Genomic DNA, 21,980 nt, shown 5'->3' on the forward strand with positions numbered 1-21,980 from the left:
GTCATGAATAATAAGAAAATAAGTAGATTCTAATCTCATTCTTACCAATTCTTGACACTTAAGATAATACTTAAAGGTGAGCTATTGTATGGACTTCCTTGATACTTTTATGTCCCCTGCATTGTGGTCCAGCAGGGATAAACGTGGCTGGCATCACACATTTAACAATTGCCATCGTTTAGGAAGACTTAAACATGCTTTCAAAACTCTACTGTACAAATCATGGCATGGAGCAGTTGTGTTAGGCAAAGCGCCTGCCCTCACTTTCACTTGATTCAGTACACTGCCAGCTCACTAGAAGCAGGTACGCAGATGTCTGTGACCATATGTCAAAGGGTGTTGCATACATTTCCTATTCTTTAATGTCTAGATGATTTCAGTGGTCATCACTTAGGGTGGCTAGCAGGTGAGACTGTAACTGACTCTGTAAGGGGATAATGAGCATTTCCCCAGCAATCTTCTCAGAGTACTGTATAATAGGTGGTGATCACCCTCTAAAAATTATTCACCAGAGGCTACAGGTGTTGTGCAATGGTGTAATGCTGCACTCTGATCCTTGCACATCACCCATAGTAGCAGAGAGTTCCAGTATTTCAGGATACAGTGATGTATGTCCAAAAAGCAGCTGAGATAAGGGGGAAAGAATCGTACAGATGAGCTCTTATACAGCAGATGCTAGATATTAGCAAGGCTTAAGAGTAAGTAAAAATACAGTTCTGTAAGCTTCTTAAGAACTACTGTTTAGACTCATAAGCAATGACATGCTCTAGCATGAGTGGATTTCCATTATGCTTCCTCTGACTTGCCCTCTTCACTGAGATTATCTTGCATTATCAGCTGTGCACAGCAACTAGGTGGCCTGCATCATCACTTAGCTCAAAACTAGTAATTGAGTGAAAAATTGCAAACTGCAGTATGAAAAGGTTGAAAAGAGGAACTTTATTCTAAGAACTTGCAAAATCAATATACTGTTAAATATATGTATAGAAGACAAGCCTTTGGCAGGTAGGGGCAGCTCAAACATGGAACCAGTTAACATTTTGGACAGATATAAACATCAGGAAACAATGATATGCTGGCTGGAGTCTGTTTTATCTTCTTATCCCTTCTGCTCGCTCATGCTCTAGGTAGCCTAGTGAGAAGTCACAGGCTTTTTATATGGTTGTAGTTGATTAAAATGTCCACCATTCTGAACATTTTATGTTGAACTGCACATGAAAAATTTGATTAATGTTCCTGATTTTACAGGCATAGATGTATTCAGTATTATAGGCGCATATGTATTCAGTATTAATATGAAGTCGTCTTTTTGTTATCTTGGTTATCCTTCATTTCCTGCTTCTAGATTAGTTCTTAGAAGTAGCTCATAACAATAAGGTCAAAAAAGGACCCATGGACTGAAGAAACAACTTTCCTTCATATACTGTAATTATGATGTGTTAAAACTTCTGTTGAATTGCATCTTACTCCAAGTATTCACTTTGCCTGTGTTGAATAAATTTGTACAGAAGTGACTTATTGTTGTTCATTTCCTGACCATTGAATGGTATTAGGGACAATCATCTTCAGTAAGAATCATCTCTTACTGAACCTAATGGATTTTTACAGAACACATCTGGGAGCATGTTTCCCATTACATAGTTTTTATTGAAATTAAAAAGCAACATAAAATTGTTAGAGGCTCCATTGTCAGTTTGCTTGTGAATTTGCTGCACCTCTGCTTAATAAAGGTTGAAAGAAGTGTCACTGGAGTTGACACCTGTTGCCATATTGATGTTTATAAATAATGTCGATTGAGTTACAGTCTATAGAACCACTTTTTATATAATAATCTGGAACTAATTATGATTGTTACTTGCCTTTTTATTTAAGCAGTAAACAAATAATTTTACTGAGATTTAAATTATTATTTTAAGAGTTTATCACATATTAAAAAAATCCTTAGAGGTCAGCTCTAACTCCAAACCCTGGTCCTTTGGGTGGTTCAGTCAGCGAAGTCAGGCCACCAGCTGGCTCACAAGAAAAACGTCCACTCCTGAAAAATGACAGCAGTATTATTAATTGTAGGTATTAATCTCAAATATTCTTTTATCACTGGGTTAAAAAAAAAAAGTTACTAAAAAAAAGGAAGATCAGGGAAAATGTGGGTCTGCTGGTGAATGGGTTATGAATAACACAGAAAAAGGAGAGTTGCTTAGTGCCGCCTTTGCTTCGATGTTTACCAAGGGCAGCCCTTTAGAGTCCCAGGCCCTAGGGGCAAGAGAAGAAGCCTGGAGAGAGGAGGACCTGCCCTGGGTAGAGGAAGATTGCGTCAGAGAGCACCTACAGAAACTCGATACCCACAAATCCATGGGCCCTGATGGGATGCACCCCAGAGTGCTGCGTGAGCTGGCAGATGCCATAGCTAAGCTGCTCTCCATCATCTTCGAAAGATCCTGGAGAATGGGGGAGGTGCCAGAAGACTGGAAGAAGGCCAATGTCACGCCAGTCTTCAAAAAAGGCAAGGAGGAGGACCCAGGCAACTACAGGCCAGTCAGCCTCACCTCCATCCCCGGAAAAGTGATGGAACGGCTCATACTGGCTGTTGTCTCCAAACATGTGGAGAACAAGAAGGTGCTCAGGTGTAGTCAGCATGGATTCACCAAGGGGAAATCATCCTTGACTAACCTGATAGCCTTCTATGATGGAATGACTAGCTGGATAGATGAGGGGAGAGCAGTGGATGTCATCTATCTCGACTTCACCAAGGCTTTTGACACCGTCCCTCACAACATCCTCCTGGGCAAGCTCTGGGAAGTGGGGGACAGATGAGTGCACAATGAGGTGGATGAGGAATTGGCTGGATGGCAGAGCTCAGAGGGTGGTGATCAGTGGTGCGGAGTCCAGTTGGAGGCCTGTAGCTAGCAGTGTCCCCCAGGGGTCAGTCCTTGGTCCAGTCCTGTTCAATTTATTCATCAATGACCCGGATGAAGGCACGGAGTGCTCCCTCAGCAAGTTTGCTGGTGGTACGAAACTGGGAGGAGTAACTGATACACCAGAGGGCTGCACTGCCATCCAAAGGGACCTGAACAGACTGGACAACGGGGCAGTGAGAAACCTCATGAAATTCAACAAGGCAAGTGCAAGATCCTGCACCTGGGGAGGAATAACCCCAGACACCAGTACAGGCTGGGGACCGACCTTCTGGAGAGCAGCTCTGCAGAGAAGGACCCGGGCATCATTGTGGATGACAAGTTGACCATGAGGCAGCAAAGGCCAATGGGATTCTGGGGTGCATTAAGAAGAGCGTCTCCAGCAGGTTGAGGGAGGTGATCCTGCCCCTCTACTCAGCCCTGGTGAGGCTGCATCTGGAGTATTGTACTGTGGAGCCCAGAACTGGACACAAGAGGGATGTGGAGCTGCTGGAGAGAGTCCAGCGCAGGGCTACAAGGATGATCAGGGGCCTGGAACATCTGCCCTATGAGGAGAGGCTGAGGGAGCTGGGCCTGTTCAGCCTGGAGAAGAGAAGGCTGAGAGAGGATCTAATCAGTGTCTAAAGTACCTCAAGGGAGGGAGTGAGGAGGATGGTGCTGGCCTCTTTTCAGTGGTGGCCACCAACAGAACTAGAGGAAACGGCCGGAAACTAAAGCATCAAAAGTTCCACAGGAACTTAAGGAAAAATTTCTTAACAGTGAGGGTGACAGAGCACTGGAACAGGCTGCCCAGAGAGGTTGTGGAGTCTCCTCTGGAGATCTTTAAAACCCGCTTGGATGCAGTCCTGTGCCACGTGCTCTAGGTGACCCTGTGTGTGCAGGGGGAACTGGACTAGATGACCTCTAGAGGTCCCTTCCAACCTTAAGCATTCTGTGATTCGATGAAATCTAACTTAAAGCCAAGGCCACTGTTTTCTATTTTTCTTCCTATTCATCCTTCAGAAATGTAGGATACTACTGTCAGTCAGGAGGCTTTCAAATTCAAGTACAGTGCCAAATACACAATTTGACAACTCGGATGCATAATAAGGCTACAAATTACTTTCATAAGTAGGTCAAAAGTAACTTTGATCACAGCTCAATTCAAAATTCCAATTCCCACTTTTTATTAATCATCTTTAAGATACATCACTATTTTCATGGAAACCATAATTTAAGATTATCTTCCTATTCAAAAAAAATCATCATAGAAACAACGGGAACAGACTGGATGTCCAAGTTAAATGGTAGTAATTAATTCTGAAATTCACATATACATCTATATATTTGGGCTAACAAAGAACAAAGGTAAATATATGCAGAAAATTCAGAGATAAACCTTCCATGAACTCTAGATCTTTCTGATTTTGCCAGAAATAATAATTAAAAAATCCTACGCAGGAGTTCATTGGTCTAGGCAAAAACTTTTGATGTCATTCATCTGTTAATTCCTCATTTACCCCTGCAGTCAGTCCCAAGGGGCACAGAATTAATTTCTTTCTAGTTTTTGCTTGGCTTGGAAGATACAGAAAGGCACTGAACACACATTAAGCTGTTGAGTAAGTAATGAATGCTTTTTAGCTCTAAGCAGTTAACTCTAATTCCTGTAACAGGAATTTAGTTTTTCCCCAAAGGAAAAGTTAGCTATTATTATACAAAAATAGCATACCTTGGACCAGGTTTGGGAACTCTGCCAGCCTTTAGTTCATCAATTATCTCTTCAATATCTTTAGGTGTCAAATCTTCCTATTTAAAAAAAAAGAGGGAAGAAAATCAGCAACTAATATAGAAAAAAAATCTATTTTGCACACATTTGCAGAAATAGTGTTAAAATTAACAATATTCAAGCTCATCATCTCTTACATGGGCTTCTTTTCATCTTCTCCTTGTATTAGCAAATTGGATTCCTGCCTACTCAATATATGCCTGCTGTTGCACACACAGTATGACTTCAGCAGTGCCAAAAATTGTGGGAACAAGAGAGTAGAATATTCTTTTAAAAGAATAAAAATTATTACATGTTGTGATAGAAAAATATTTTATTTTTAATGTATAATAAAGCATACCTATACTTACTTTTTATATATAAAATACATAAATACATGGTAAGTACAAGATACTTAACAAGCTAAACTCTTGTCATATATCTGTATGAATTCGTCAAATTCGATCCTAGTTAGTCACATGGTGTCAAGCCAAACCATTATTTCAAAATAAAATTGTTTTAGAGTGCCTTTATCAAATAAAAATTAAAAAAAAATTTCAAAATTTGTTTAAATAAAATCCATCATAACACAAAATTAAAAAAAAGAAAAAAAAGGCAGAATTCCTTTTCAGCACAGTCTGGTTCTCTGTTCCTTAACATGTCAAAGCTTTTGTTTCTCAATACCATTCTAGAGCTTCCTATGTCTTCTACAGGCTACACTGTTTCTCCTCAGGAAATTTCTACAATTCCAGATACTTAATATAGCATTATACTAGCAGGGACTCACTACCATTCCCCAACTTAAAAATACATCCTATTTCACAAAGTTATTATTTGCAATAAACTAAAATAGTGAGTTCTTATCAATTCATGGTTATGGGTTTTCCTAATATACTATTATAGCTCTACTACAAAAGTCATTTTTGTACTGAAAAAAAAAGTACAGGTTGAAAGGGACATAATTGCATTGACTAAGATTCTAGTTTCAAAGCAGAATTTATTTCCTTTTGATATAATATTCTCATTCTCTGTTTTTGATTATCCTGGCTATGGTAGAGAAATTCAAGAATCTAACCAGAATGCAATTCTGAAAAACACCAGTATGTTGTGTTTATATGAAAAATGGAGGGTAAAAAAAAATCCAGTATTTGGTTCCTTTAGTAATTATTATTTTAGAAAAAAGGCACAAGTAAGAAAAATAAGTCTGCTTCAGATGCAACTAGAGCATTTTTCATTGTTGCACAGGAACAATTTCTAGAAAAGAAAGATCAAAACAGCTGAAGGAAGCATGAAAGACAATATTTACCTAAAAGGTTATTATGCAAACTAAAAATAAACAAAAACGTCACACATGTTTAGGAACACTATATGGTAATAACATGTTAAACTCACAATAAAGCATGTACTGATGATGAGCTTGGTATTTCAAAATACAAAAACAAACAAACAAACCCTCATTGTCTAATACTCCAGTATTACACTAAAAAGTACAGAGCTATTCTAACCAGAAAGTGTCCCAGGCAATTTTTGACAAAACATGGAGCAAAAACCCCCCAAGGGACTTTCAGTATGAATTGGATACTTTCAAGCAACACGTCTTAGAGCTTTAATTATCACTTTTTACTGTTACTGTTCTGCAATCTTAGCTCTAAACAACCCACTTGCAGTATACTGCACTTCTGTTAATTTCACCATTCTTACAAATGTAACCAGTTCTAAGTTCTTTCTCTGGGAAAGAGAAAACATAACGGAAAGTTACATTTTGTTCTATACCACCACATGTCTAATACTTTTTGGACTTTTTCCACAACGTCCATATAAGCTTATGCCCCAGATTTTTTCTTCTTTTCCACCATATATTACCTAATGACAAAAACAGGCTGTTTGGGCTTAAAGCTTAAAAATGCTGTCTGTGTTATTTCACATGTGGCAAGAGGAAAAAGGGGAAGAAAAAAAAAAAAAACCGACAGCAGAACTGTCGATGAATTTTGCTGAATATATTTAATGTTAAGGGAATTGGGTTGGTGTTAGTGGAAAGGCAAAACCAGGTAATAATTAGGTTCCAAGCTGAACCTGACTTTTTAGCAGATGATGCAGCTTCCTAACTTGATTAAATGGGATATGCGGAAAAGTCAGAAGTACAGTAATTGGAATAAGGCTTGTGATATGGAAAAGTTTTTTTCCTTTTTTTTTTTTTTAAATAATCTTCCTAAAGAGTAACATTCTTTCTCAGTTGAAAGCCACCTGCAAGATTACTCATTCTACTATATGAACATGCCAGAAAAGTACCTTCAAAAGGGTCTCTATTTATTATCTCATTACAAAAAATGAAAAAAATTACTATGTCTGTTTTTATAGAAACTAGAAGACATCAGCACATTATAATGCAGATGAAATATTTTAAGAGGCCAAGAAATTACAAGATGCTGCTCTAGGTTTTAAGTTGTCCCTTGAAGGAAATGACCAAAGCTTCAGAATCTACAAGAATGGAAAGACTTCATACATAAAATTAATAAAATATAGGTTATGCAGTAAGAAAGTTTACTCTTTTAAAACATAACGAAGTACTTACATAATAATTGTCATTTATTTGCACCATTGGGGCATTTACACAAGCACCTAAACATTCTACTTCTATCAGTGTGAAGAGCTTATCAGGTGTTGTTTCCCCAACTTTTATACCTAAAACAATAAAGAATATTACGTTCATCAGTGGCTATTAAATATGATTAACAAAGCAGGATTTTAAGTTCTCAATGGTTCTTTCATTTCCTGTATTTAAGCCTTAAAGACATTTGCACAGTAATGAGTCCAAAACACTTCTATTAAACAAAAAAACTAATAAAATGAATTCTTGAGATACATTTTGGAGACTTACAGTTGTACAAATATGATTCATTAAAAAGTAATCATGAAATGACACCTGAGAAACAGAACAGCTCTGTTTAGGAACATTTTTACCAATAAATACAGTGGGAGAGAGAAAGGAAAAATACAGCTTTTATATACTGATGTGAAATGCATAGTATTTAGTGTTGAGTACTGAATTCCCAAATTGCCCAAGATCTTAGCATTGAAATTGTTGGCTAAAAATTTAGAAACAACTTCCCAGATCATACAGTAAGGTTTCTTTCCTGAACAGCTCTGTGCATGTGCTTTGCTTCCTCGACTTTTTTTCCCCTCAGTGATGTAACCAATAAAAATATGGACATGTCCAGAGGGCAGGGTAGCCAAATAACATGCGAGAACGTGACCTGGCTGAAACCATAGCCTTTTTGCTCTCTGAACATACCTTCCTTTATTAATTATAGATGGAGCCAGTGTAACTTGCACAAGTATATTAAGATCACAATAGCCAAGGAAGTCCTATTCATCAAAAATGCAATTATATTATACTCAAAAGGACATATGGATATATACAGCAGATATTCAAATATGATACAGCAATCTCAAAATTAATTAGTAATAATTATCAAAATGCATTCAAAGTAAAAAAAAAACAATGTAATGTATGCATGTGTACTTTTAAATCTGTTTCTTGGCACATATCTCTCAAACACTTCATCTTATGAGTTTCCCCAGGTTTTCTGCATTGCATACTACAAACATCTAGTTTCAGAAGTATTTGCTGGTGTAATTCAGAGCACTAATCTCACTACTACAATATGTTTTTTTTGGCCATGCATCTTAAAACAGTCTCTCAGTCTTAAATTGTCACCACCCACGCCCTACTGGCATTCCCAGCCTAAGCTCAAATAAAGGAGTGGGAATAGGCAGTTCTAATGAGGCCACAAGCACCTCTGTGACAGTGCCACCAGCTCACAAACTCGTAGAGCTTCTAGCAGAAGATCTATTTAAAATAGACACCTTTCTGATTACTTCAGTGAACATTAAGAGAAGACACTTAGCTACTGAGTTTATACTAACCTGTAGCTAATTTATATTAACCTGTACCTAATAATTAAGAATTGAAACTCAGTTGATAATACTGCTATTTTAGTAAGACCATAATATAGCAGCTTCTTGCCTTTTGATTATTTTATTAGCACAAGCACAATACTGTTCGCATGGTACTATTTAAACACAAAAATTATGAAATATTTACAAAGAGTCACATCTGCTCAAAAACAGTACTAACATAGGATCAGACAAACTTAGAGAGTGAGAATAAGGTGGTTTCTCATCATTGTTATTGCACTGAAATTGTAGTTATTTGTCGTGTTACAGAGGTAGCACATTACAAAAGCCATTTTGCATGAAATGTGTCAGCCAATTCATGAAAACAAATAAGCTGAAAAGCAATTTTCCTCCGTAGCAACTAGATGAGGAAAGAGAACTCAAAAACCTAAATAAGGTCTACGCCTCAGTAAGAACTACATAAATATCCTTACTTACAGAAAACAGTTGCTTTTCCTTTGATTTCTCAAACTAATAGTTTTAATAAAAGTTAAACTGTTTTTGAATGGGTGTAAACTATGAGGAAAAAAAAATCCAAAATAAATGTTTCTTTTTTCAAACAATTGAATACATTAAAGATAAGAGTTGCAGAAGAATTGCTTGTGACCTTATGATGTCAGTGTAGCTTATTTCATAACAGAGTAAAAGTTGTTAGTTGCTGATCTTCGCCTCTTCTCCACGTAACTCCCTCTCACCCTCTTCCCCACGAACACCCTAAAACCAATAAAGCCCACTATTTATCTCTACACCTCATATGATGGAGTCTCAACTAACTTTCCCCATGAGGAATTTATAAGTTCTGTTCATATTACCTCAAGTTAAATAATAAAAATCAATGATCTTCATATAGTACCTTAAAATTCTTAATTTTACATATAAAAAGTCATGTAGCATTCACAATCTTCTTCTACATATGGAATGCAGTTTCATGCTCAGTCCATTTGCAAACATTGGTAAGAATGATTCAATTCCTGGCAAATTGCCAGTAAAACCATTAAGGGCACTCCAAAGCAATGACCTTTTCTTTTCTAGTATACTGGTTTTTTTCCACTTTGGTATTCTCCATTTTCAAAGTTTGAAGTGTTGAGTGCTTACCCTACAATGATTTCAGTCTGAAATTTACTTTTCCACTACCCCCACCATATGAAAAAGTTTACTTCAATTCAGAAATAATGTATTATTAAAGCATGAAAAAATCAACACATTTAGAAAAAGCAAATTACAAACTTGTATCATACCAAGTTTCTTCTTAATGGCTTCTAAAATACTATCAGAATCTCTCAGCATGCAAGGCGTGGTAGTGCAGACCTGAATATGGTATTTCCCAACAGGTTTGCGATTATACATCGTATAAAAGGTTGCTACTTCATACACTCTCATGGGAGGCATTTCTAAAACTTCAGCAACCTACAACAAGGGGAAGACAGACACTGTTGAATTCTCATAGGGCACCATGAAAGAAATTTCATAAACAGTTTAAGTCTGCTGTCCTCTAGCTGCAGGAATACAGTATCATCAGATAAAGAGCAGGAAGGTGGTGGCTGTCTAAGCACAACACTACTGAAGCACCAAGAAGAGACACCCAAGCCTCTGGATGGAACCAATCCTGCTCGACACAAACTCTACCAAGGCAAAGATTTGCACACGTGGTTGTCCAACCAGCCCTGCTCCAGCACCTAGCACCATAGACCCGAGCAGGACAGCAGAGTTCAGCTGGTCCCAGCCTTCCCTTTGAGCTCCAGCTCACACTGCACTCGTGTTCTGCAGCGCAGCTGCTTGTATGAGTTGGCTGAAGCCTTCTGCTAACAGGAGAACCCTGACGCTGGCACTATGCTCACCACACTTGGTCAGGTACTGCAGCTCTGTCCTGGGTTCTGTGACCATGTCCAGCCCTACAAACAGCACCCCTACATTTGTGAACTGGTGTCAAAGGTAACAAATACGGACAGAACCAAGTTCCACGGAGCCAGGTTTGGTATAATCCCCCCTCATTAAACGGGAACCCTGGCAAACTGCTCAGGTTGAGAATTAAATCTGTTTTCAAAAACCTAATTGCTTTATGTTCCTGTACCTATAGCAGGCAAAGAGCAAACCACGCAAAGTATTTGTATCTGCACATATTTGCTTAAAAACTTGCTTAAAAAACATAAAACCAATCCCAAACTTTAGGCAAAGCCAATGTAAGAGCAGACTCTTCCCATTCACTATCAATAGCGATTTGAGAATTTATGCTACATTTTAGAAACAATAGCATAAAATCTGTTTTCTAATTATCACTATATTATTACTTATTTTATACTTTAGTTTTACTTATATTATTACTTATTATTATTTTTAGTAATCATCACTATAATGTGCACAAGCCACAGTTAGCATATAAAGTGAAAATGCTTTAAGTTTAATCTTAAAAGCTGGTAATACACAAGCAACACAATATAATGGATTTATTTGCGTGAAGGGATTAAATTTCATATTTCCAAGTTTTCAATTATCATATAACCCATTATCAGAACACTGTGTTTTCTTATTCTGCCACGATTTTAATATATAATCTAATAAGAAAATAGTCTCACAGGCACTGGCTATGGGGTGGTTAAGAGTCCTTTGTTACTTGCACTGTACTAAAGCATAATTTGCGAAAGTCACAGCCCTTGCAAGCATGGAGCTTAAGTACGTTCCTGACAGTAGTGGCAACACGTAGTGCCACTAATCTTCAAGAAAGGAGAAAACACCCTATCGTCATCATCGTTTTTTAAATCTTCCCCAAACTCATCAGTGAGCAAAATTTTTCAAAATTGTATTTCTATTGCCAGACTGATTCTGATAAGAAAAGAGTTTATCTAAATAAGGATGGGGAAACTCTGGTTTTGTTGTGCCAGCAGTTTCTAGCAGTGGGCTACCATTACACAAAGTGACTAAGCTAACAGTTTCTGCCTCAGTTCCTCCGTCCCCACGCTATTTTGTAAGGTAATTTTATAGGGGATTCTGCAAATTCGATATCAAATGAAAATTCCTGTATTAGCATGCTTTCATAAAACAGGCTAATATCCTAATATTAAGAGTTTGATTTCAAGAAAATGGTAAAATTATACTTGAGAAGAGAACAGAGTACCTTGTTCATAGCTGATATGGGCAACCATCCATGCTGTCTTTGGGCCAGATCTAGTATTGACATTACAGCTGCAGATTTGTGCCCTTCTGGGTAGTTGTTTATGATTGCTTCTATTCGCTTTTTAAAGGGGAAGAGGAGGAAAAAAGAAAAAAGGTTTCAATACTGATCTAAAGACAAAAAAAAAAAAAGAAAAGCATGTAAAAATATGCAAATATGTCGGCATACCTTCTGGTTTTCAGGTGTAAACTCAAAGGGAGTATCTGGATTATTTTCAGGACTGTCTCTGTGCTTAAAAAAAGAGAACACAGATGTATAAAAATAGGATATTCAAGAATTTATTCAGGACAGATTTACTGTTGTAAAATATATTTCCTACTACATAATTGAATTTCTAGAATAAAAGATACATTCTCAATATATATAATACCAATTTAAAATGTAATCGTTTTTCATCATAAATACCTCCTTGAAAACTACTGAAAATGACGACTATTATTTCACTAATTTTAAAGATGATGACATTCCTGTGGTTTCCTATTCAAATTATTTACTGAGAAGCAGGATATATCTTACACAGATATTTGTTAATACAGTTTGGCAATCATGTACAAACTTGTAACAGGCGGATTAACTCTCAGTAACACCTTGATAAATAAAGCACTAAACAATAGCTCCCCCCTCAACAGATCTTAACTTCAAAAAACATTTAAAAGTCATCAAGAAGCTTGCTAGATAACTAAACATCTGCATCTTTTTCAAACACAGCATTAATTGAGCTTACCATACACGCCTGATCAGGATTTGCAAGAGCTTTCAACATTTTTATTTTAAAAACATTTCTAACTGGAATGGGAGAAGAATATTGAATTCACATTTTCAAAGCAAAATATTTTTTAGGACAAAAAAGCAAAAACAAACAAGAACACCTTTCAGAATACAATAGCTATTAATCTGACCCTTCCAAATAAAGAATCTGGCTGCTTATATGTGATGTGATTTCTACCAATTTCAATTAAAGACCCGGAAGGCTAAACAGAGAGGAAAAGTGTCTGGAAGCACTGTGTAACAATTATTTTCCCTTACAAATTTGCTCTATTTCTTAGCTGCACAGATCATATCCACGATCAGTATTTCCATAACTTGTCTTTTCCTCCTGAAATCTGCATGTCTGTTTAGTTTTCCTTAAATACATATCTAATAATTATGCTTGTCCTTACTAAGTATGTTTGATTCATTGAAAACTCCCTCTTTGTTCAGAACAGCTGCTATTTCCAGTGCATCATGTCTAAGCTGATACTCTCACACACAGAAAATTTCAGGATAACAAGAGGTTTTTTTTTTTTTTTTTTTTTATCATCTGCAGCTACAGTCTGTCACAGTCATTTTTGTACAGCAAGGCTCCAAGATATGTTATAAAAGGCTACACCGTAAGTGATCACTAGTTGAAAACCTGTCACATCTGCTGTTCTCCGTCTTACTAAGTGAGCTTCATCTAATTCTGTACTGTGGGCTCAAGGCAATTTGATAGTTTTTATCAAGAGTGTACAGAGTACAGGGCCTCCTGAGCTGTCTTGGATATGCCAATCACCTGCTCCATAATCTTCCACTCGTCTGGAATGTACCATTTATCTGAGATTTACATGAGCCGACTTGTTCCTGTATGATAAGGCTGCATTTTGCCTTACAGGCTACAAATTCTGGAGAACAACTAACTGATTAAAGCCAAAGGACTTCCAAAAAGTATTACATGGAAAAGAATATATTAAGGCATACTCCCATACTCAAAAACAATAATGCCTGGACCAGTTACCACAATCTGTTCAAGAGTGTTTCTATCCAGACACACTTTTTAAATTCCTTTCTTCTGTGCTCCCAGTTTCCTAAAGTCTCACATAATATATTTTAAGCTCAAGGACAGCTTGACCATACCCCATTTGTACTGCAGGATTGTACTGCATGATTCAGCCTACCCCACTTAACAGCATGGGAACCACACAGAGAGCCCACCCACGTAACTGTGTCCTCATGTTTGGTGATATTATCCCACATAAGGTACTAAGGCTGCTGGATGTTTATATTGGATTCTGTTTGCTACAAAAAACTATGCTGCTTTATTATTCTTTTTCTGTGATCCATAATAAAATTCATCTGTCCCTCTGGACACAAAGGAGAGAAATGAAGAATTGCAGTAGAATAACCTGAAAAAGGTAGCTTTCACCTAACTGCAAAGAAGTTGGTTCACTACTGAAAACAAAACTGAAACTTGAGCTATGCCCTGTAATAAATATCAGTCTTAAAAACAACAAAAAAAGTAAACAAAAATAAAAACTTTTTGGTCTGCAGGTAAAAAGATATCCAGGACATCAAACTTCTAAAAGTTCACATCAAATCGACACAGAAGTGCCCTACTCTCTCCTCTATGGAGAAAGAAGTACTCTATGTTCACTACTTCTGCAGTAGTAGAGCTATATAAAACAATAGCACTAGAAAGGTTATCAAATCCAAGTATTGCGCTAACCATTTTCACAAGCAATTAAAATTGTAACAATTCTCTAACTTTTTATACAGAACAGCTGTATATTCAAAGTCCACACGTACAATTGATATGCCAATGAAACTCAGTCCATATTTAAGACCATGAGGTAACAAAGTAGGAGAATTTCATTTTAGTTATTAAAAAGGATAAGGACACGTAGAAGTCAAAGACAGAAAAGGATGTCTAAAGAAAAAAGGCAGCTGTTGTGAATAGAATTATTTTGAATAGAAGTCTTCTAGCCATCAGAAATACAGTAAATCTTAAACAACTCCTTTTTCAGGTTACCAACAGCAATCATAACTACCTAATTTTTAAGCTTCATATACTTCCATAAAGACTACCATACTGTGATGACATCAGTCCATTTCCTTGCAGGAAACATTTATTCTTTTTCACTTCTGAAAGGGGGAGTTGCAGTAGGTAGAAATTCTCATTTGTGTGTGTGCCTCTGCTAAGATATAAGAAAATGACAAAAATTTGCAAAGGGATACACGAGCTTGCAAAATACCACCACTCTTAAATAGCTAATTTTAAGACAACTGATCACTCATCATGAGCACATCCCCTGCTCCTACAAAGCAAATATGCTGAATGCTTCCATATACACAGGTTTCCTACATAAAAAGCACAACAGGCACTCACAGTGTGCTCTGTTCTGCAAACTAAAACCAAGACGCTTGGTGTGAACTGACATAGAAAGAGAAGCACCACAGCAGGAAGTGAGTTACTCCAGAGCAAGCCCACTATTGCTCTGCAAGCAAGTTTAGCAACCTGTGACAATCTGTAAATTAAGACAAACAGCCATATGCTAGTGAATATTCTAGCAAACAAAGAAAACTTTTTACAGTTCTGACTAAATGTGGAAAGCAATGACAAACCATCTTCCGACTGCATAAAAGCACCCAGTATTGATTAAATAATACTTTCAGTTCAACTCAGCAATAATACCTGAGTTCAACTCAGTTCAACTTTATATTTGTCATGTTAATTAACACCTGAAAAAAAAATCACTTCAAAGCCTTTTAATGGCAGTTAGGGCAAACAACTACATGCATACCCAATGGCATCCACAATCTTCTTCCCATAGACTTTTACTTTATAGAAGAACAAATATGTCTGCATTAAAAAAAAAGTTTTAATCTTATTCTCTTCTAGGAGAAGTTTTGTAGAATAAAAAGGCATGAAAGATGCTATTAAGAAAATACAGCCAATAACATATAGCTAAAACACCCAGCTCTTCTACCTCCTATTCTCCTTTTCATACTTCTCCCTCCAGTAAATCATTTAAAGAGTAATATAAACATAGAAAATGCCTCGAAAATTTACAACCTATACAGCTTCCTATGCCAGACATCCATTATGGTGCCCAAACCACCTTTTCCCTGCTTTCACCAACCTCAGGCTTTTCTTGAGGTTTCCTAACTTGTCATATTTCCTCTATTCCTTCAGTACTAACTTTCACTCCATAAATCACCAATGTCTGCTCTGGTTTCTAGAAAAGCATTTGAAGCATGTACTGTAATCCAATTATGAGAAAAGCTGTAGAAACTGCTGCAGAGAATGGAGGGGAAAAAAAAAAAAAAGTGTCCCAAAACGCTCAGCGAACAGATCCAACAAAATGGTCAGTTCTATAGTAAAATGCTGATTTCCACTATTTTTTTTGTTGTTGCCGCCTTGAAGTTACAATTCAATTCAGCTTGTATCATTAAACACGTTTCCCAACTTACTCTCTATGAACTATTTCTAGGAAGAGACAGATCCATTTTTGACTTTCAAAAATTAAAAGTTTAACAAGCTTCAGTTACAAACTAAACTAACAAATTTTAAAAAAGAAACAAATCAGTTTCATAACACAAGAAGTTTAAACAAAATCTTACTGGCAAACACACACAAATGCTGCATGATATAATTAATTATAAACCATTATAATTATTAATTACATATCAATTATAAACCATTCTACTGAATTTCTTCGGGTGGATCAAAAAAAAAGCATATTCAAATCTCATTAAATATCCTCTTTTCAGTATGGCAGAGAGCACATGGAAAATTACTTACCACAAACAAGGTCCCACTGGCATTGCGCACATGTTGGATTTGCCTCACCTACAAAATAAAGTAGATAGTGTTAAATTATGGACAACAATTTGCACAGCTGCTACAGACTGCTTTTAGAAGTAGCTTCATTTCTATTCTAATTGTAAACCATCAAGTGTCTTGTCATTACTAATGATTTAAATCAAGTCAAATGGAAAACATTAAGGGCTCTTTGGTAGCATCAGGAGAGCACATCTCTCAAGTCACCTCCATCATTCAGGACACTAGAAGCAAAATCCTTATTTTCAAACTGGTGCTTTTTTTGCAGTAGCTTAATGTAATTGCCCTGAATATGGATTCTCATCAGAAATTTCATGACGAATTTCCCAATTTATTATTTTATAGCACATATGTCTTAAAGAGTTTACAGAAGCTACAATCACTTTTGAGGTCCTACACACTTTGGCAGCTTTTATGCAACTAAATAATAACAGAAGGTTTAATAACACAAATCATAAGGTTATGTGCTTGAAATGCCAAAACACAAAGCCATATGCAAACTGAATTGATTCGGCTAGTCTCTGGAGGACTGTGGATCTGTCATGTCAAGAGATGCACACTGATCAACATCTGTGTTATAAGTGATCGTTATCTTATAGTGACTATAAGATAGTTATAAGATATTATCACTAGCTGTCATTTTGTTTCACATTTATATTAATTTTTACATTTTATTCTAAATAAGTCTTTAGAGTTCTTAGAGTAGAAGAAATATAACTCAAAAAAAAAAAACCCTCCATAACAGCTTTGCTTCCATTATTCTATAAAAAATCTGTCGGATTTCAAGTGGATCAGCATCAAATTAGCAAAAACAGAAGCACAGTCTAATTCAAGCCTACCAGGCAACTATCATCACTGCTCTTCTACAAGAAAACAGCTCAATCTTTTCAGCTCAATCACATAGTTTCACCTGCCACATAAACACCACAAACTGATGTCTTCCTCTGTCACATGAGCAATCCTTCTGGAAAGGATTAGACTGAATTAAAAATATATAAAAAACAGAACAGTTATGTGCTTTATTATGTTATACAACCTTTTCCTCCTTGCTCTCCACTCCTAGTTCACCTCTTAAGCTGCAACCAGGGAAGTGATTCATTTCTACCATGACCTCAGGGGCTCGACTGATCTCTGAGAGACACAAATTGCTCTGGGGACTGCAAACTATCCCTATGTACTACCTTTTCCAAGACACTCTTAATCCATTTTATCGCCTGACACAAAACACACAGAGAGCAAGAGCTTCATGATCCAGTGCGACTTCTTGCATCTGACACTGTGGAAATACCCATCCTTCTGCTCTGTAAGTGAAAAGGCTGATCCTCCCCCAGGATACTGTTCTGCTCCCAAGGAGGAAAAAAAAAAGAAAAATACCACACTTGAAATATACATATATATGTAGAGAGAGAAAATGTATATACAAAGCCCTTATTTTAAAACTGACTTAAATCATTGCAACCGGTGTAAGGAGCTAAATAAGAAGTGAAAAATAAGTGACTTTATACAAAAGGGCAAGCCAGAAACTCTTCAGAAATATGACATCCTCCGAGGAAAACCTCTCGGTAGGCCACAACGAGGGCCGCGCACTCGCGGCCCTGCAGCTCCCCCACCCCACCGGGCAACCCAGACGGCCGGGCCCGGCTGCCCCGGCGGGGGAGACACCCGAGGGCGCTGCCCGGGGTGGGGACGGAGCGGGAGGGGGGCCGCCATCTCCTCCGCGGCGCCGCGGCCCTCGCCCCCGCCTCCTCCCGCGGCCTGCCCAGGCCCCGCGCTGCCCGGCGGCCGCTGCGACAGCCCCCTCTTACCGAGCGCGCCGCGGCGGCGCGCAGGCCGGCGCACAGCAACATGGCGGCGGCGGCGGCGCCCCGTCCCTCTCCTTGAGGCCCGCGCTCGTCCTCGGTGCGGCGGCAAGGAGAGCCGCAGCGCGCATGCGCCCGCGACGCCTGCCTGCGCGCGCGTGCACGCGGGGCGGGGCGGGGGGGCGGCCGCGGCGGAGCACGGGCGCGCGCGTCGCGGCCGTTGGCGGCCGTTGATATCTTCATTCACGAAGCGGGGCTTCATCTTCCCCGGGGTGCAGCGGGGGGTTAGGGCTGCAACGGCATCGTCGCGGTTGCTCCCCGCACTGTCACAGTCCAGGGCACCCCGAGGTGGGGGTTTCCCCTACGGCCCTTGTGAAGGATATGCCACCCAGGGAGCTGGTGTCTGCCGTAGGAAAGGGTCCTGTGCTGTTCCTCACCGCTGCTTAGTATCTGTCTTTTTTCCTTACAGCTTTTTGATTGCATTTAAAAACGCAGTATTGACAAGATGTGTCCATGATCATAAAAGCCGGAATTTGTGTATACAGCAGCGCCTGGCTTCCTTTGGATGGCAGGTATCCACTGAAAACATAGGGATCGGTCCACAAAACTGCAGCCTTATAGCCACCTGCTTTTCCAGCAAGTCAACAGTCTCTTCCATGAAGAAAACAAACAAACAAAAAAAAGCAAATGAAATACATAACCTTCATTAATTAATATCAGTAAGAATTTACTCATTTTTTCACATCTGTTTATTGTGTTCTGGAAAGAAAAGTTTGACAGGGCATTTAGGTTGCAAATGTTGAAATGCTGCCCTGTCAGATTTGGAAAGCCTGTGTCAGGTAACACATGCAAACGTCAGACGTGTGTGAGAGGATTCTGTGAATTTTAACCTCCTGTAACATATATAGTAGTGTGAAAAGGCAAACCCCCTGTAGAAGCATATATTTCTAATAAAAAGGTTGCAGAACCAGTGAATTTTTACAGTTCTCAGTTTTCCTCCTCCACTTGCTTGATTAAAGCCTGCATTCCAGGTACCTGTGTTTTGACCTCCTTGGTGAGAAAACCTTTGGATATCTTCTTGGCCCCTAATAAATATTGCAATTTTATTTAATACATAAAAATTATTGGTACTGAAGAAGATAATAATCCATTATTTCTTCTTTGAATGTGACACATTGCTAGAAATTTTGGTCACAGTTCCACCTTTGTGAGACCCCTTATTCTTCAGATCTCCAGATGGGAAATGCAGATTTATCTTTTTCACTGTAAAATAAATTCCCATTCTGCAAGTAGTAATTGAAAGAAGTGTTTTTCTGATGGAAGCTCAGACTGCAGATTTGCAAAGTAGCATCCAACCTTAGAGCAACCCCCACCACCTCTTTCTCCTGCCCAAACGGAAATATCCCCCTCACCCTCTACTGTCCGTCTAGCCGGGCTCTCAGGGATGCAGCCTTATTAAATTCATGCCCTTATGCAGTTGCCAGTGGAAATCTACCTACATACATTTCACCATTACAAAAATGGTGGTGATCTGCAAGTTTTAGGAAATAGGTGATATAACAAAAATTCAGCCCTTTTATTTTGTTTTCATTCACCCAGAATGTTTGCTAATAATTCGGTATAACTTCTCTGCCGTAGGTAGGCAGAACTGGTCGAGGGGGGGTGTTTTGTTTTTTCACTGCAGGCAGACAGGACTTTTTGTTTGTTTGTTTTGCTTTGTTCTGTCATGCCACTAGCATAAATTGAATTTTATAGAAAACTTTTCATGGATCTGTATAAAATGGCCCTTCAGGACACAAAGTCGATATGAAGGGTAGGAGTAGACAGAACTGCCTGTGCTGTTGGACCGGGAGAGCTCCTGTAAAGAAACCCGTGTGTGCTGGGGAGACAGATGCCATAGAGAGATGACCCGTCTCTACAGATAGGGCTAGATAAAGCCAGAGACACTAAGCAAGACACTAAAACCAGATTTGAGATACTTTATTTTACTGATCATTAGATAATTGCATGTATAGATACCCACAGACTTGAATATGTATTTGCATGTATATATTTGGCAACTGTTATTGTTAGTGTCTTTTAAATGTAACCGTGTTCATTTGCACAAAACAGCTAGAATGTGGTGCTAGCTCTCTGGTTAGGTTGCTGCCACTTAAATTTGGGTCGAGTGGAATTAGGCTTCCTGCTCGTTACTCATTTCCTTATTGCTGAAAGCTACTATCAGCATTTGTAAAAAAAAGTGCAACTACCAGTATATTTTTGTGGATTTGTTTTTACTAATTGCTTATTCTCTTATTAGTCTAATTTTTGTACTCATACATTGCCCTGAGATTAGTTCCTCAACACTTACAGGACTGTCTAAAGCAATGCAATTATAATGGGGCAGTAATATTCAAGCATAGATTACAGATTCTGTTGCTAGGCCAAATTTCTATATGCTGTTGAGAATGTGCCCTAGGCACACAGTCTAAGAATAGCAAAAGCCATGTATGATTAGACTCAGGGGTTGTTTCTGTGCAGAAAAATTCATAAACATTTGATTATATAATATAAAACATATAATTATAGTAGTTTATTAGTTATGTAAGATTTAGCCCAGTGCATATGTTTCATTCAGACTTTATAAATGCATTAATAGGCAAACAAAAGCATTTGCAAGCATTCACATTTTAAACTCGAGCTATTTATCAGATGACAATACTGAAAAAAATAATTGCAAATTGAGTGTGACCTCGAAGGGAAGTCCGGTGTCTGCAGTGACCTGCAAACCTACCCGTCGGCTTTGGGGAAATACTGCCTTGGACTGGGAGGCACAAGTACGATCCACCCAGGCCTGATGTATCGTGACAAAGCTTGTGCACACAGCTACTAAAGCAGCCAGTGATGCCCAAGAGGGCCTTTTATGGACCACGATTATTTTAGAAAACCCCTTTTCCAGTGTAACTCAACAATAAGGGAAGCTGCATAAAGGGGAACAAGACTTGCTGTGCTTGCTCTTTTGATGTGGGATTTGGGAAAACAACCACTAATGTACACATGTGTAAAAAGTGAGAAATGTCCCGATCATCTCTTTCCTCAGCCTCGTACTCTGCACCTAGTAGCCTCACAGGCTCTAGTTGCACGGACTGTCATGGGAGAGATGGGGAATGTTGCTGTTCTCTGCAAATATAGGCTAGAGAATTGTTCTTACAATCCAACAGTTATTCATGGTACCATTGAATTTCGTTCCTAGCATGACAAATAATTGCATTTAGTTTTCGTTTGTTTGCTTTAGATAGAAACATACCAGGGATACTTATTGGCTGTTACATTAGCCTATATCTTGAAATACTAAAAAAAAAAAAAAGAAAGAAAGAAAAGCAATTCAGCTTTTATCAATCTCCAATCCATCAGTCAAGCATAGGCATTCACTGCATATACTGCATATACTCTGACACTCAAAAGTAGTTCTTCCAGCTCTAGCAGTGCAAATAACCAATCCTACCTGGAAGCATATTTGGATTCTACTATTAGCAAATATTAATGTTAAATAAGTTTCAGTATAGGGACTATGAGTGCTGGCAAGACATTTGAAGAGATTCTTCCAAAAGCAGCTCATCTGGAGAGAGCATAAACACTATCAAATGATATTACAGGTTTCTTAACACACTAAAAAGCCTTAAATCAGCTCTGCTGTCAAACATTTTTTTTTTTAAAGGAAGGCATTAAGATGTTACTAGAACATCAGCATTAAGCGTTAGCATGTTCGTATTTAGCCAATACAGTATGCTATTTTAGGAAGCGTGAAAACATGGGGAAAATGAAAGAGGTCATTTTCAATAAG

The 21,980-nt window shown here is 38.2% G+C and overlaps 1 protein-coding gene across 1 annotated transcript; it reads right to left on the bottom strand.

The window, feature by feature from the left end:
* Nucleotides 1–1,933: 1,933 nt before the first annotated feature.
* On the bottom strand, nucleotides 1,934–18,258 carry NDUFV2 (NADH:ubiquinone oxidoreductase core subunit V2). Its single transcript, XM_088524077.1, has 8 exons — nucleotides 18,164–18,258; nucleotides 16,320–16,367; nucleotides 11,951–12,013; nucleotides 11,726–11,842; nucleotides 9,852–10,020; nucleotides 7,229–7,338; nucleotides 4,621–4,697; nucleotides 1,934–2,035 (listed from the first exon to the last, which is right to left on the bottom strand). Exons 1-8 carry the CDS (start codon nucleotides 18,203–18,205, stop codon nucleotides 1,942–1,944), a joined length of 720 nt encoding a protein of 239 aa, XP_088380203.1. The 5' UTR covers nucleotides 18,206–18,258; the 3' UTR covers nucleotides 1,934–1,941.
* Between the last annotated feature and the right edge of the window lie 3,722 nt (nucleotides 18,259–21,980).

This window comes from Tinamus guttatus, unplaced genomic scaffold, assembly GCF_059628265.1.
Source record: "Tinamus guttatus ecotype Peru unplaced genomic scaffold, ASM5962826v1 Tinamus_guttatus_pri_ptg000203l, whole genome shotgun sequence".
Classification (NCBI taxonomy): domain Eukaryota; kingdom Metazoa; phylum Chordata; class Aves; order Tinamiformes; family Tinamidae; genus Tinamus; species Tinamus guttatus.

Coding starts and splice junctions, on each gene's coding strand:
- NDUFV2 (XM_088524077.1), bottom strand. CDS start 18,205: ATGTTGCTGTGCGCCGGCCTGCGCGCCGCCGCGGCGCGCTCG. Junction 11,843..11,950: donor TTACACCTGAAAACCAGAAG/GTATGCCGACAT, acceptor CCCTTTAAAAAG/CGAATAGAAGCAATCATAAA. Junction 7,339..9,851: donor AGCCATTAAGAAGAAACTTG/GTATGATACAAG, acceptor TTATTGTTTTAG/GTATAAAAGTTGGGGAAACA.